Source organism: Salminus brasiliensis, chromosome 13 (assembly GCF_030463535.1).
Source record: "Salminus brasiliensis chromosome 13, fSalBra1.hap2, whole genome shotgun sequence".
In the NCBI taxonomy this organism is placed as follows: Eukaryota; Metazoa; Chordata; class Actinopteri; order Characiformes; family Bryconidae; genus Salminus; species Salminus brasiliensis.
In genome coordinates this window covers 33,624,814-33,642,204 of record NC_132890.1, presented here as the reverse complement: position 1 = coordinate 33,642,204, position 17,391 = coordinate 33,624,814, and the positions used below count along the sequence as shown (strand labels likewise).

The window sequence follows — 17,391 nt, the reverse complement described above, 5'->3', positions numbered from 1 at the left end:
TATATGGTATATCACCATATGGTATATCTTGTGGTACATCACCATTTCTCTGAAGCGTATTAAGACATGGATTTTTGTAGTCACATCACCCAGCCTTAGCAGCCACTCACATCCTGTTCACATCATGTTTGGGTTGGTATGAACCCCTTGAATAGCTGAAAGTGTTTTCTGACATCCTTCTATTACAAAAGAACAGCCCCACCAGTTTGTACAGAAGTGCCTGTAGTTACTGAGTAACACACCTCAGTGTGTGATGAGCCTTTCTGTGTTAAGGGGTTAAACCTGAGGTGGTGGTGTGGTCAGTTTACCGTACTATTACACACCTCCCTGTATAAAACCAATCCAGTCTGAATGAAATAAGACTCTGAAATAAGCAGCAGCTTTAATAACACAGCAGCTTTAACCGCAGACACTGTAAAATAAGAACAGTAGTTCAGTGAGATCTGCATGTTTCAGATATGTTCTACAGTGAGGAACCTTTGATCCCGCAGGAAATGCTTATGATGTCAAAAATAGTCTGGAAAATAGTCTGGAATAAATTAGTATTAAATATGTTTTCTAAAAATAACTAAAAAGGTTGTTCGCTGATGCTAAAAATCTCTGCTCTGTTAAAGAGAGAGAGAAGATTTCTTCACATTTCTGCATAATTCAGTTGCTAAGATGTAAGCACACTCATCCAGACTGGCTAAAGTTGGCTAAAGTGTTTTAATGGTTTGTGTAGAAACCTCCCTACTCTAAATTTCTATAGCGGCGCTGATAGGAATCAGACTAGGGCTGGGCGATATGTTAAAAATACTATATACACGATATTTATCACAGACTAAACACATCAGTAGTGTCAGATTCTTATAATCTACTATTCAGATCCTCTCCTGTACTGAATACAGTGATTTCTACTCAACATCTGCTGCTCTTCATCTAATTAACCCTTCAGTCTAATTACACTGTTAGTAATGAAACCTGCAGCTGATCAGTGTTTATTAAGCACTATGAATATCTTCGCCATGCCTGGAAAAGCATATTGTGTATCACAATGTCACGATAACATCCGAACTCCATTTCCCAGAATCCTCTGGGAGACACTATTACTGACCATATGACTGCAATCAGGCCATCCACGCACTCAGTCACCTGACTTCTAATAATCGGACACACCTGGTTTACCTCTGATTAGTTTAGTATATAAGCCCGGGCTTGAGACTAGCTCTTTGCGAAGTATTGTACCCCTGTTCTTGCGATCTACTAAGCAGGTATCTCTGATGCTATTTTCCGTGTATGATTATATCTTAGTTTTTTTGACTTTGCCTTTTGATGTTTCCTCGTGTTATGATAATCTGGTTTTGCCTGATCATAGCCTGGTTTTTGACTGCGACTTTGGAATCCGATCTTTTTATTAAAGCCTCTGTTTTATTCATGACACCTTGTGTGGCACGTTACACGCAATAACAACATTTATCACGATACGAATAAATCCTAGCTCTAAATCAGGGGTTGTCACGACTACAGCACAAATATAGACATTTTCTTAATAATGCAGAACTAGTACTGAGCTTTCTTTTCATGTAGAACAATGCCGATGGTCCAGTAGTGCACAGTATTGTTTCTGAGGACTGCTTTGCTTTATAAAACCCTTCATTTTCCCCACAACTGTAAATCTTTAGGCCCAAAAGTGCTGTGAAGCAGTGTCTTCAGTATCAGGCAGCGAATTTATAGCCATTTTCCTGATAGTGAGAGGATACTGGAACTACTGGTGGCCCACCGACGATAAAGCTGGTGGCCCACCGACGATAAAGCTGGTGGCCCACCGACGATAAAGCTGGTGGCCCACCGACGATAAAGCTGGTGGCCCACTGACGATAAAGCTTGTGGCCCACTGACGATAAAGCTGGTGGCCCACTGACGATAAAGCTGGTGGCCCACTGACGATAAAGCTGGTGGCCCACTGGCATTTTGCAACAGACTCCTCTGTCATCTGTTGAGGGATGGATATATTAGGCAGCGAGTGAACAGTCAGTTCAAGGTGATGAAGGTATGAACAAGCGTAAGAATCTGAGACACTGTGATGTCTAGACTGGGTCAGAACATCTCCAAGACAACAGGCAGGTCTTCTGAAGTTTTTCTGGTAAATAGTGGATAGTGCAGACTAAAAGTGGTCCCAGTGACCGGGTCATGGGCACCTAAGGCTCAGTGATGTAATCTATGGATGTCTCACCCACCTCACCACTTACAGGTCTTGCTGAGGATCTGCTGCTAACGTTAGTCTTGGTGCCAGATACCTCAAGACACCTATAGAGGTCTTGTGAGTTGTTAAGCAGAGTATCGGAGGAAATGGCATTTATTATTGCTCATTTTATAGCAACAGTCTGATTTACTGTACTTTTCATTTAATTTCCTTACTTGCTTTGTTTTTCTTCATAACAATTTATAATCATTTAATTTGAGGCCTAGTTGGTTGTTTATAATATTTGTCTAACTTTATTTTCCAAAATAAAAGTCTCTGTGCTTAAAATCTTTAAGAAAAAATTAGTTAAATCATCTACATATCTGGGTGGTCCAAGGGTGGGCCAGCAGTGGCAAACAGTCAGACCAGTGGGACGATATTTGCTTGCTGTCTGTCTGGGTTGAGGTGTCGCTGTCCCCTAAAGCCTTCTCTAGAACAGAGCCACAGACCCCCCCACAGAACAGACCCCCCCCACCACTGAATTCACTGCATGCTCTCGCTGTGTACTCTTGGTGGCGCCAGAGTGTTTCACATCTCGCTCATCACTGAAAAGCTGGAGCAGTGGCCTTCATCTGGTTTGCTTTTACTCTGTCGCATGTGTTTAGGTAAAATTAGCACACGCCACTCACCGGTGCCAGCTTGTTGTCTCTGGCTTCATGCCTTACATTTGCTGAATAAACTTGGGTGTCCTTTGGTCGAAACAAGCTCATTTGGGTCCATTTAGTTGCATGAAACCACTGACTTGATGAATCAAGTGTCCTGGGGTCTGCAGAATATTCTAAACAGCTGTTCAAGAACGAAAAGCAGATTTTGTCGTCAGGGCCGCAGTTACGCAGTGTCTGGAAACAGTGGGACGGCTGTTCGTGACGACTTGCTGTCAGTTAGTCCTGATCAGATTTAGCTGAGGCTGCATTTAAAGCCCTGGTCAGGACCATTATGTCTTAAAGAATGGTCCTCACGGTTCACGGTGTGTGGTGAAACTATTACAGCTAATGTAGCAACAGATCTTAAAGGTAATGTTTAGTTAAAAGCAGGAGAAATTGGCCAGCGTAAGAATCCGAGACACTTAGACAAGAACCAATCTGTGATGTTCTAGACAACTGGGTCAGAACATCTCCCAAACATCAGGCATCAGGTCTTGTGGAGTGCTCCTAGATAGTTGTGGTTAATACCTACCAAGAGTGGTCCATGGAAGGACAGCGTCCTTGATGAACAGGGTCATTATGTACACCGATTAGCCATAACATTAGTACCACTGATGAGTGAAGTGATGAACACTGATTAGCTTCATCTACAGTGGCTCCATCTGTCAAAAAGTGGATATATTAGGCAGCAAGTGAACAGTCTGTTCAGACTGTCCAGAGAAATGGACGAGCGTAAGAAACTGAGACACTTTGACAAGAACCAAACTGTGATGGATAGACGACTGGGTCAGAACATCTCCAAGACAACAGGCATTGGGGGGTTTTCTGGTAGGCGGTGGATAGTGCAGACCAAAAGTGGCCCATAAAAAGACACCCGGTGCACCAGTGACAGGGTCATGGGCACTTAAGGCTCATTGATGTGATCCATAGATGCCCCACCCACCTTGCCAACTTACGGGACTTAAAGACACCTATAGAGGTCTTGTGGAGTCCATGTCTCGAATGGTCAGATGGGGGGACCTACTTAATATTAGACAGGTGGTACTAATGTTATGGCTGATCGGTGTAAGATGTGTGCTAAGACTTATTGTAAAAAGTTGTGAAGCGCTAATACAGACAACTGAACCTGAAGCTCTGTCCTCTCTCCCTGCAGAACTATAACCGGACTCCGGTGATGGCCCTGGCGGTCCCGGTGGCGGTGCGATTCCTGCAGCAGGGGAACCGAGAGCTGAGTCGGAACATGTCCAGCTATCTTTCGCTGGCTGCCATCGCCAAAGCTGAGCTTCTCGTCCAACACACCAAGGCCATCACCCTCAGTGTGCTGGGAGGTAGGGGTCAAAGCAGGGGTCGAAAGGCTCAGATGAGGCTTATTAACTGTTGTATGTGCAGTCTTGTAGCCACCTTTTAAAGTATTGCGACATTTTTCTGACATCGAAGCAAATAGAAAAAGGGCTGACTAACATCTGTTGCCGATAAATGGAATGTACATTTTAATTAGTTGTGTATCTGAGTAATAATGATCTGTCTGGTGGGTCTCAAATGCCTGCATGAGGAAAAAGGTTTGAGGTCAGAACATCTCCAAAAGATCAGGCAGGTCTTGTGGCATTTGTCTGGTGGTCAGTACCTGCCAAAAGTGCTCCAAGAAAGGACAACCGGTGAACCAGCAACAGGGTCATGGCTGCCTAAGGCTCACTGATGTGATCCATGGAGGCCCCACCTCCTTACACAACTTACAGGACTTTAAGGATCTGCTGCTGACATACCAGGTACCACAGGACACCTTCAAAGGTCTTGTGGAGCCCATGCCTCGAATGGTCAGATCTGTTGTGGTGGCCCGAGGGGCACCTACACATTATTATGCAGGTGGTGCTAATGTTCTTCTCTAATTGGCTCAGCATGAGTGAGCAGGGCTGGTCTGCTGTAGACTGAACACATGGATATGACATAGCTGTTGGACAAAAGCCTTGTATCTCCATTCTGCCCCATTTTTCACCTTTTGGCATAATGTTAGAATTTCATGTCATGTACTTTACCTTAGCTCACCTTACAGTATCTCACCTTACCTTACCTTACTGTACCTTACCTCATCTTACAGAACCTCACCTTACTGTCCCCTACTTCACCTTACAGTACCTCTCCTAACTTTACCATACCTTACCTTACCTCACCTTACAGTACATCACCTTCCCTTACCGTACCTTACCTCACCTTATAGAACCTCACCTTACCCTACCTTACCTTACTGTACCTTACCTCATCTTACAGAACCTCACCTTACTGTCCCCTACTTCACCTTACAGTACCTCTCCTAACTTTACCATACCTTACCTTACCTCACCTTACAGTACATCACCTTCCCTTACCGTACCTTACCTCACCTTATAGAACCTCACCTTACCCTACCTTACCTTACTGTACCTTACCTTACCTTACAGAACCTCACCTTACAGAACCTCACCTTACCTTACCTTACAGTACCTCACCTTACCTTACCGTACCTTACTGTACCTTATCTTACCGTACCTTACCTCAGCCTACCTCACCTTATAGAACCTCACCTTACCTCACCTTACTGAACCTCACCTTACCTAACCGTACCTTACCTTACTGTACCTTACCTCACCTTACAGAACCTTACCTTACAGTACCTTATTGTACCTTACCTCACCTTACCTCTCCCTACCTTACTGTACCTTACTGTACCTCGCCTTACCTTATCTTACTGTACCTTACTGAACTTCACCTTACCTAACCGTACCTTACCTTACAGTACGTTATTGTACCTTACCTCACCTTACCTCTCCCTACCTTACTGTACCTTACTGTACCTCGCCTTACCTTATCTTACTGTACCTTACTGAACTTCACCTTACCTAACCGTACCTTACCTTACTGTACCTTACAGAACCTTACAGAACCTTACCTTACCTTACAGTACCTTACCTCTCCTTACCTTACCGTACCTTATTGTACCTCGCCTTACCTTATCTTACCGTACCTTACCTTACCTCACCTCGCCTCTTAGTAAGTTAAATATCATGTATGTGTTTATTAGCCTCCACATCAAACTGAACACATGGATATGACATCACTTTTGCACAAAAACCTTGCATCTCCATTTTTCACTTTTTGAATCATGCAGTTGTTCTTTACATTGTATCAGAATTTCATGATGAATGAACCAATAGAAATGCTCCAAAATGACTTAAAATCTTGAATCTTCACCAGTAAAGATACAGTAAATAAATGTGACATCACAACAACAGTGAATTCAAAACAGACAGCTTAGTTTCCATATATGGACTGTATGGGTGTGTTTATTGTTCATACTGCAGCACGTTAAACTCTTTTTTTATCTTGGAAAAATAAGGAAAAATGGATTTTGGGGCCCCTAAAAGCCGTGCATGGCCAGACCTGAATGTTTCCTCTAGCCTTTGTTATTTCTTGGCTGAAGAGATGTGCATTATCCTCTGCTGGTGATGATGTGATGCGCAGGCTGACTGAAAGGATGGAAACCAGCGTGATGCAATCAGTGCCGTTCCCTCTGAGTCAGCACTTTTCTGAATCTTGCGCTCAGCGGTAATTAGTGCAGTCTTTCCGTGCAGTGTTTTAGAGCACTTTTTAACGATGGTTGTGGGTGGCTGTTTGGTTTCCATAGCCATAGCCCACCACAGCCACAAGTGGAGCAGGAAGCGTGCGGTCACGCCTGCCCTCAGCGTGTGGTTCTGCTATCTCACCCACATACACAACAGGGGGTGTTCCAGTTTTCTCTTTTTTGCCTGTTGTAAATAGGTCAGGATGTTTAAGCCTTTTTCATTGGCAGCAAAATAAAAATCTAAAAATTGCCATGCTACCTTACCTAACCTTACTGTACCTTATCTTACTGTACCTTACCTTACCTTACTGTACCTTACCTTATCTTACCTTTCTGTACCTTATCTTACTGTACCTTATCTTACCTTTCTGTACCTTAACTTACCTTACCTCACCTCATCTTACCCTTCCTTACTGTACCTTACCTTACCTTACTGTACCTTACCTTATCTTACCTTACTGTACCTTATCTTACTGTACCTTACCTTACCTTACTGTACCTTACCTTATCTTACCTTTCTGTACCTTAACTTACCTTACCTCACCTCATCTTACCCTTCCTTACTGTACCTTACCTTATCTTTCCTTACTATGCCTTACCTTACTTTACCTTACCTTATTGTACCTTATCTTACCTTACCTTACTGTACATTACCTTACTTTACCTTACTGTACCTTACCTTACTTTAACTTACCTTATCTTACCTCACTGTACCTTACCTTACTTTATCTTACCTTATCTTACCTTACTTTATCTTACCTTACCTTACTGTACATTACCTTATCTTACCTTACCTTACTGTACCTTAACATACCTTACCACACCTCATCTTACCCTTCCTTACTGTACCTTACCTTATCTTTCCTTACTATGCCTTACCTTACTTTACCTTACGTTATTGTACCTTATCTTACCTTACCTTACTGTACATTACCTTACTTTACCTTACTGTACCTTACCTTACTTTAACTTACCTTATCTTACCTTATCTTACCTTACTTTATCTTACCTTATCTTACCTTACTTTATCTTACCTTACCTTACTGTACATTACCTTATCTTACCTTACCTTACTGTACCTTAACATACCTTACCTTACCTCATCTTACCCTTCCTTACTGTACCTTACCTTATCTTACCTCACTGTACCTTACCTTACTTTATCTTACCTTATCTTACCTTACTTTATCTTATCTTACCTCACTGTACCTTACCTTACTTTATCTTACCTTATCTTACCTTACTTTATCTTATCTTACCTCACTGTACCTTACCTTACTTTATCTTACCTTATCTTACCTTACTTTATCTTACCTTATCTTACCTTACTTTATCTTACCTTACCTTACTGTACATTACCTTATCTTACCTTACCTTACTGTACCTTAACATACCTTACCTTACCTCATCTTACCCTTCCTTACTGTACCTTACCTTATCTTACCTTACTTTACCTTACCTTATTGTACCTTATCTTACCTCACTGTACCTTACCTTAGTTTATCTTACCTTACCGTACTGTATATTACCTTATCTTACCTTATTTTATCTTACCTTACCTTACCTTACTGTACATTACCTTATCTTACCTTACTTTATCTTACCTTACCTTACTGTACATTACCTTACCTTACCTTACTTTATCTTACCTTACCTTACCTTACTGTACATTACCTTATCTTACCTTACTTTATCTTACCTTATCTTACCTTACTGTACATTACCTTATCTTACCTTACTTTATCTTACCTTATCTTACCTCACTGTACCTTACCTTACTTTATCTTACCTTACCTTACTGTACATGATCTTATCTTGCCTTACTTTATCTTACCTTACCTTACTGTACATTACCTTACCTTACCTTACTTTATCTTACCTTACCTTACTGTACATTATCTTATCTTACCTTACTTAATCTTACCTTACCTTACTGTACATTACCTTACTTTACCTTACTTTATCTTACCTTACCTTACTGTACATTACCTTACCTTACCTTACCTTACCTTACTTTATCTTACCTTACCTTACTGTACATTACCTTACCTTACCTTACTTTATCTTACCTTATCTTACCTTACTGTACATTACCTTATCTTACCTCACTGTACCTTACCTTACTTTATCCTACCTTACCTTACCTTACTGTACATGATCTTATCTTACCTTACTTTATCTTACCTTACCTTACAGTACATTACCTTACCTTACCTTACTTTATCTTACCTTATCTTACCTTACTGTACATTACCTTATCTTACCTCACTGTACCTTACCTTACTTTATCCTACCTTACCTTACCTTACTGTACATGATCTTATCTTACCTTACTTTATCTTACCTTACCTTACTGTACATTACCTTACCTTACCTTACTTTATCTTACCTTACCTTACTGTACATTACCTTATCTTACCTTACTTTATCTTACCTTACCTTACCTTACTGTACATTATCTTATCTTACCTTACTTAATCTTACCTTACCTTACTGTACGTTACGTTACGTTACCTTACCTTACTTTATCTTACCTTACCTTACTGTACATTACCTTATCTTACTTATCTTTATCTTAGAAAATTATAGCACACAAAATAGAAAGATAAGAATTTGGCTGAGTCTGACGGACCATGTCTAACATTAAAAAGCAAAAAATATACAATGTAACCTCAGAACTTATTTATTGATAAAGTGAATGTGACGGGGTGGTAAGTCAAACTAGGACACACACCCAAATCATAATCAGTGTATATTTTGATTTAACATATCTTATGTAAACACATGTAAACTTGGAAACACACTTTTTTTTTCTGTGCTTGTTGCGGACCCTATGTGGAACAACTCAACTAATATTAAAATGCTAAAACGCAGCAAAGTCTGTTAGCCTACTCAAAATCTCAGCCTGCAATTACACTGTGTTTACTGTCCAGTGTGAACACTAGCATTATGTATTTCCATGGGTCTGTTTTAGATTATTTTTTTAAGGGTGAACAATTTATACACCCTCTCAGTCTCAGCTCTCAGCTGTTCAAACACAGGAACACCTGGACAGATTGTTTTTTCGGTGAGGTAATGCCAGCTTCGGTAGTGTGTTTATTGCACTGAGCAAGACATACTTCATATGCAGCAGAAAAATGAAGCGTAGAGGTGTATTAACTTCACCAGCACTAGGGATCATTGTTACAGGAACCCTGTTGATTTTCATAATAACAGCAATAAACAGTAAGTTTGTTCATAATAATAAGCATGATGGTTATGGGCTCTACATATATGTTTGGCAGATATGCAGTATGGATATTAATGGATTTTGCCAGCTTTGCCAGTTTTTTTCACATATTAGAAATGGGCAAATGTAGTCAAATCTGCTCTGTACCTGTGCAGTTAAACCTAATTAAGAGCTAGATTGCAGGCTGTAGAAGCACTGATGCATCCTACATTCTTACAATCAATATGGAAAAAAGGATGTGGACACCTGACCATTGGCGCCCCAATCCAAACCCATGTTTAGTAATATGGAGCGGCTTTAACATCTCCACTGCTTTCCATCAGATCTTCTGAAAGTTTTAAAGTGTGTCTGAAAATTTGTGGCCATTCAGTCAAGAACAGGAGCGTTGGTAAGGTCAGGCACTGATTTTGGGCAGGAAGGCCTTTCTCATAATCCATGTTCCAGTTTATCCTGGTGGGCTTGAAGTCCACTGTGGCTGATGCTCCGAGATGCTTCCATCTCACAGTAATAGCACTTACGGTAGACCGGGGCAGCTTTAGCAGGACAGAAATTCCACATTTTAAATGACCTGTGGCAAAGGTGGCATCCCACGTTTAATGTTACAGAGCTCTTCAGACCGACCTGTTCTACTGGACGACTTCTGTAGTGATTGTCTATGTAGGCCTGGCTATGTGCTGGACTTCATATAAAGCACCTGAAACACCCGAAATCAGTAATTAGGAGTGGTGTCTGCACACTTTTTTAGTCCAGAGCACATTTCGGAGATGGTCTGGCACATCATCCCACACCAAACTTATGTAGTCATGGTGGCTCCACAAAGCTAGAAGCATGTAATTATGTAAAATGTCTTTATATGCTATTAGTTTTGCTTCTTTCAAGACATAATGCTTGAAATAAGCAAAATTTGCCTATGAAAATTAGCCATATTATATGGACAAAAGTATTGGGACACCTGCTCATTTATTCTTCCTTCTGAAATCAAGGATATTGAAAAAGAGTTGATCCTGCTTTTGTTGGAGTGACATCTCTACTGTCCAGAGATGAAGACCTTCTACTAGATTTTGGAGGAGCATTGCTGTGAGGATTTGATTGCATTCTGCAACATGAGCGTCAGTGATGTCAGAATGTTGGATGATGATCACCACCACATTTCATCATCTCCAACTTCCCAACTCATCTCAGAAGTATTAGATAGAGCACCACCATCCATCACTCCAGAGAACACAGCTCTTCCACTGCCCCACAGCTCAATGCTGGGGGGCTTTATACCCCTCTAGCCCACGCCTGGCATTAGGCAGCAGCATGGTGCAAGTAGGTCCATGTTTATCTGCTCCAGAGAGTCCTATTCTGCAATGGGTGCAACTTAAACATGCTGAATGCATTCATTAGAAGGGGTGTCCACAAACATTTGGACATGTAGTGTATATAAACTAGATTTGAGACGATTTCTTTTTCTAAGATGTCTTTTTTGCCACTGTAGAGCAAAAAGTATCCAGGCTATGAGGTTGAGACCTACCTACTTTACCCCACTGGAGCGCCGCTTCTAAGAACAACACTGCAGTGAAGGCGATTAACCGCTCTTAAGCACTCACTTAAGAAAACTCCATCGAGTCAAGTCTCTTTAGTGGAGCTCATTAGGGGCCGTCGTTTAGTGGGCCTGGATGACGGACAGTTTGCCCACAGGGCACGCCTGATGGAGGGAGCTGCGAGTGTGTGGTTACTCTGCACTGTATGACACTGCACAACCAAGGCAAAGCTGCTTTCCCAAACCAGGATAATGGGGACTGTTAGAGGTTAATCTATAGCAGAGAAAGCCCCCCCCCTCACCCTCCCTTTACTGCTTTCCTGTTTCCACCCCATGTGAAAAAAGGCTCCAAGCTCCCCAGACATTTGTTTGCTTAACAAATGAGGCAGCACCTCGCCAACATGTACTAACTGCACTGCTCTGGGTGTGCAGGACCCGTCAGCCCGGGCCTGGCCTTCACATACTGTACGTTCAAGGAAAGTCTAAAGACTGTTGATTGTTTGAGTGATGGTTTGGCTAAAAAAAATCATTTCCACAACTTCCCCCCTCACCTCAAGCCAAGACATGGTCTGTGTCTAAAGTTTGCTTTTCTGTGGAGCTACAAGGCTAACACAGCAAACAGGTAATGGAAGCTTATACCTCACTAATCAGCACAGTGTAAACCGCCTGCCAAAATCATCCCACACTTGTTAAATAATCATACACGATCTGGACAAAAGTATTGGGACACCTGCTCATTCATTCTTTCTTCTCAAATCAAGGATATTAACAAAGAGTGTGTCCTGCTTTTGTTGGAGTAACTGTCTCTACTGTCCAGGGAAGAAGACTTTCAGCTAGATGTTGCAGCATTACTCTGAGGATTTGATGTAGTCATGGTGGCTCCACCAAGCTAGCAGCAAGTAATTATGTCAAATGTCTTTATATGCTGTTAGTTTTGCTTTTTTCAAGACATAATTCTTGAAATAAGCAAACTTTACATAGCTCAAAAATTTGCTATATTGTATGGACAAAAGTATTGGGACACCTGCTCATTCATTCTTCCTTCTGAAATCAAGGATATTGAAAAAGAGTGGTCCTGCTTTTGTTGGACTAACTGTCTCTACTGTCCAGGGAAGAAGGCTTTCTACTAGATTTTGAAGGAGCATTGCTGTGAGGATTTGATTGCATTCTGCGACATGAACGTCAGTGAGGTCAGGATGTTGGATGATGTTCACCACCCCATCTCACCATCCCCAATTTCCCAGATCATCCCAAAAGTATTGGATGGAGCAGCACCATCCATCATTCCAGAGAACAGAGTACAGTTCCTCCACAGCTCAATGCTGGGGGGCTTTATACCCCTCTAGCCCACACCTGGCATAGAGTCCTATTCTATTGGCAGTACTTCTCTACAGGGACTAGACAAGTTGTGTGTGCATGTGTACATCTGTGTCAGCAATGAGTGCAAGTTAAAGTAGCTGAATGCATTCATTAGAAGGGGTGTCCACAAACATATGGACGTATAATTTTTTAGGCTAAAGTACCGAATCTGAATCAGAGGGATTTCATATGCTATCTTTGCATTGTCTGTAGATGTGATGTCAGTGAGCACCACAAGGGGGCATCTGTATTGTTTGAAATATGGCTCTGAACATCACACAGAAAAGCTGAGGTTGGCATTTTCTTACTCACACTAAAAACAATCCCATCAATCCTTATTGATACTGATAATACATTCTGAATGCATGCGTGATGTATTATACCGTATAATTTACACTTACACTGCATTGTGTGAGCCTGTATGACCGCTCCCAGGTTATTATAGCTAGATTTCTAACACTTTGTAAAGCAAGAATATAATTATATAAGTATATAATTATATTATAGTAAATACGTATAATGTAATAGAGCATTGTGCAAGGCTAATACAGGTTTTAAGAAGATCGTATGGATAATACTAGGCATTATAAGGGATTGCATGTGTCATGTACCGCATTAGAAATGCATCACGCATAAAAATTATTGAATAAATATTCAGTACATTTATGGGAAATCATCAAGTGTTGTCTGGGAAGGTTCAAATAGAATTAATTATCCCTCAAATAATTTATAATTATATATACCTGATATATTTTACAGTTTTCTTGTTACCCATTTAACAGTCACACATAGAAATACATTAGAAAAATATATATTCATTAGTAAAATTGTGTTCCTGGATCCTCATTTAGCAACTTTTAGTTTTTTCTGGGGGGTTTTTCCAGATTTTTTCAAAATCAACCAGCCGGTCAACTTGCCCAGTTAGGGTAATTAAACAGTAATTGAACTAAGCATGAACAGTCACTGTAATACAATATGATCTATCTAGGTACACCCCTTCTAAAAATGAATGCATTAGAAAGTTGCACCTATTGCTGACACCGCTGTGCAAATGCATACACACACACACACACACAGCTTGTCTGGTCTGTAGAAACGCATTGCCAGTAGAACAGGACTCTCTGCAGTAGATAAACATGAGCTTATTGGTACCACGCCAAGCATTGAGTTGTGGAGCAACATCCTGATGCAATCAAATCCTCACAGCAGTGCTCCGCCAAAATCTAGAAGAAAGCCTGTACTAGACAGTAGATACAGTTACTCCAACAAAAAAAGGATAAACCCTTGATTTCAAAAGTAACAGTAAATGAGCAGGTGTCCCAATACTTTTGTCCATTTGTAGTTTAGCTGTAGATAAAGCTATTCAGTGCACAGTGTATGAGTAAATGGCTTTAAAGATAAGCCATTATGGTGGTATGACCTTGTGCAGTGTTTATACTAAGCTGACCTAACTGGGCAACTCAACCGAGCGGTCACAAATGCTTTTCGGGGTAACATAACATTCTGCCATTTAACTAAAATATCATTTATCTGGGGTGTTTTTCTTACGTTAACTTTTTTGAGAAGCAATGTCATGCCAGAACACTTTAAACAGTTTAAGAAAATAATTATAATAATAATAATAATAATAATAATAAGATAATGATATCCTTTGATGACATTCGGTGTTACACCTTTTATTCAATGAGGGGAATAAGGCAACTAGGGTGAATAGCTGAAGCTGGGTTTTGGGTTTTTTACAGCAATTAATTTACGAGAATAGATCTACCATGCAGTTACAATGCCTGGTAACGGGTTAACAGGTTAAAGGTTAAAGAAACAGTGCTTAAAGATAGCCCTGACCACCGAGCTGTATGCTATTCTACCTCTAACGTTGGGTCAGCAGCATAAACGAAGTGCACTCACTCCAGTCCGGCCTTCGTGATTGGCTGACTTGCGCAATGCCCAGTTGTGAAACATCCACTGAGACCTCTAGTGAGCGGTTGCCTCATTTTTTTTGTTGTTATTGGCTGGCTGTTGTAAAAAAGCATGACCGGTTGCACTGGTGATCCTGGAGTTTGGATCTCCACACCATTCCCTGTGTCCCGTATGGTCTCTCTACGCCTGGCATCCATTATGTACAGTGTGTGTGTGTGTGTGTGTGTGAGGCACTGTACAGTGCAAAACAACTGTAAGCACAAAAGCTGGCCTGTTGATGGAAAACAGAGACACAGGATGCCTTATCGTTGAGTACATAAGCCGAGCCACGCTATACTCAAAATCCAAAAGTTTGTGGACACCCTTTGTTATTTATGTCAAGGTGCATCCGCTGCTGACATAGGGGCAGTGGTGGATCAGCGGTTAGGGCTCCAGGCTATTGATGACAGGCTTGTGGGTTCGATACCCAGGCTCGGCAATCTGCCACCGTTGGGCCCTTGACCAAGGCCCTTCACCCTCCCTGCTCCCTGGGCGCCGGAGTTGGCTGCCCACGACTCTGGGTCTATGTGTTGCTCCTTGCTTCTAGTTCACTAGTGTGTGTGTGTGTGTGTGTGTGTTCACTACCACAGATGGGTCAAATGCAGAGGTCACATTCTGCTGTACAGTGACAGATATGTGCAACTTTGGACCCCAGGGTTCAGTTGTGCACATGCAGCTCGTATAATGGAGCTCCATGGAAAAGCAGCACTAATAGAGCGGGATGCTCTGGAGCAGCCACACATGAGCCTGCGGTCACAATGCCCAATGAAGTGGACAATGTATGGACTGAAGAGGTTGTGAAAAAGTGAAACTGGATCCATAAGTACTCATCAGCAAGAGGGGTATAAAGCCCCCCCCAGCACTGAGCTGTGGAGCCGTGGAGGAACTGTGTGCTCTGGAATGATGGATGGTGCGCCATTCAATACTTTTGGGGATGAGTTGGGGAGTTGGGGACGAGGTGGAGTGGTGGTCATCCAACATCTTGACCTCATTATTGCTCTTGTTGCTGAATGCGATCAGTTCCTCATGTCAGTGCTCCTCCAAGCTTCTTTTTTTCCTGGACAGTAAGAAAAGAGAGCTACGCTAAAAGAAGATTTGACCATTCGATTTATTAGTGTACATATACTTACCTTTTTTTCATGGCCAGGTCTCTGGACTATGGTCATGCCTACTTCGCAGATGTCTAGCATGACTTGTTTCTAGGTTTCGGTGGATATATTAGGCATCTTGAAGGTGATATAGGTGTTAAAAGCAGGGGAAATGGACAAGCGTAACAATCTGAGACACTTTAGCAAGAGCCAGACTGTGATGTTCTACGACTGGAGGGGCAGAACATCTCCAAGACATCAAGCATCAGGTCTTGTGGGGTTTTACTTCAGAGGTCTTGTGCCTCGAATGGTCAGATCTGTTGTGATGGCACGAGGGGGACCTACTCAGTATCAGTCCTAATGTTATGGCTGATCTCCAGCACATACACGTGAAAGATATGCAGATGCCCTTACCTCACTAATGCAGCTGAGCGGACCACGCATATGCCTTACATTAGCGGTGAGCAACTACGGCATCCTGACTAACAGGATTACGTGGACGTAATGTTGTACCCCTCGTCCCAGCTCTCCCTCTGACCCCCTGTTGGGACGTGCACGTACCATTTCCTCCCTCTTTCTCTCATTAACACTGTCCAGACCCAGCTTCCCTCGGCCGCTCAGGGAACCAGTGACCTCTGATCCCTCTGGGCTGAGGTAATGGGGTTTAGATTAGGCTGTGTGGGGTGCAGTTAAATAAGGGTGGCTTTATTCGATTAAAGGAATGGTTGAGGGATCTATTTGCAGTGGACTGGAAAAGCCAATGACCCATCAGCAGACCAAATGGGTTGATGGCTATGGAAATTCCTCCGTAAGTCTACCTTGTTTCGGAGTTTCCGTGCTCTGCAGGTAACTCAGCTCGAGCTGTCGCCTCTGTCATTCGTAGTCCGAACCCCGGGGCAGCCTTCAGCCCTGTGAATGCATGGGCTTTCATGTTACGTTGCAGGAAGTGTGGGTGTGCTGGTAGATGTCTGGAGTGTGTTACAACAGCAGGACCCCCTCTGTGTAGAGCAGCGCTGTGGGCGACGGGGGAATGGGGGAGTATGTTGAGACATCAAGGGCCCCAGCATGGCTCCCAAAGGCCCTTTTGGGCATGATTTGCGATCCTGCTTGTCAGCATCAGTCTCTAAGTGTTGACCACACTGTGAAAATGATTGTTGATCATAGTTGATAATGGTTGGCAATTGAGAAAAAGTATAAATCTATGTAATTTAAAATCTATATATTATCTAATATTTATCAATCTAATAGAACTGAATAGAAAATGGGTGTTTTTCTTAAGTTTATTTCACTATGCAGATAATTACTGAATAAAATGACTCAATAAAACCGGGAATCATATCTATAAATAGTATTTTGATGCTGAATCAGCTCCCAGACTTTATCATTTTATTCAGCACAGTCTTAAAAATAAAGGCGCTTCAAATTAGTTTTTTTTTGCCATAAAAGAAACAGTTTTGGTTTCATCAATTAATCGATGAATCAATCAATCAATCATTCAACCTTGATTTAAACTCAATACATTGAGAGGGACTCTCATTTAGGATGTAGCTGAGCATTATACAGAGAGGACTAAAATGATAAGTATACATTTATGATGAAAATGTTTAGCTAAAAAAACATGCAAATAAGACCAGGAATTAAATTATAAAATAATACATAAATCCCTAAAACTAGGGAACAATAAAATGATGATAACTGCTAGTGCTAGTTTAAGAGCCAAATGCTAGTTTAATCTCACTGTGCTAGATCAAGATCAGTGTGCTAGATTAAGAAC

At 41.6% G+C, this 17,391-nt stretch overlaps 1 protein-coding gene across 2 annotated transcripts in view; it reads left to right on the top strand.

The window, feature by feature from the left end:
- The window catches only part of veph1 (ventricular zone expressed PH domain-containing 1), a 140,946-nt gene that overhangs the window by 20,272 nt on the left and 103,283 nt on the right, over positions 1-17,391 (top strand). For both annotated transcript variants that reach the window (XR_011980813.1, XM_072695722.1), the window contains exon 4: positions 4,019-4,193. Coding sequence is in view for 1 of the 2 variants with exons in the window: in XM_072695722.1 (XP_072551823.1) it covers positions 4,019-4,193 (175 nt within the window). In the remaining variant the exon portion in view is untranslated. The remainder of the gene's footprint in view (positions 1-4,018; positions 4,194-17,391) is intronic.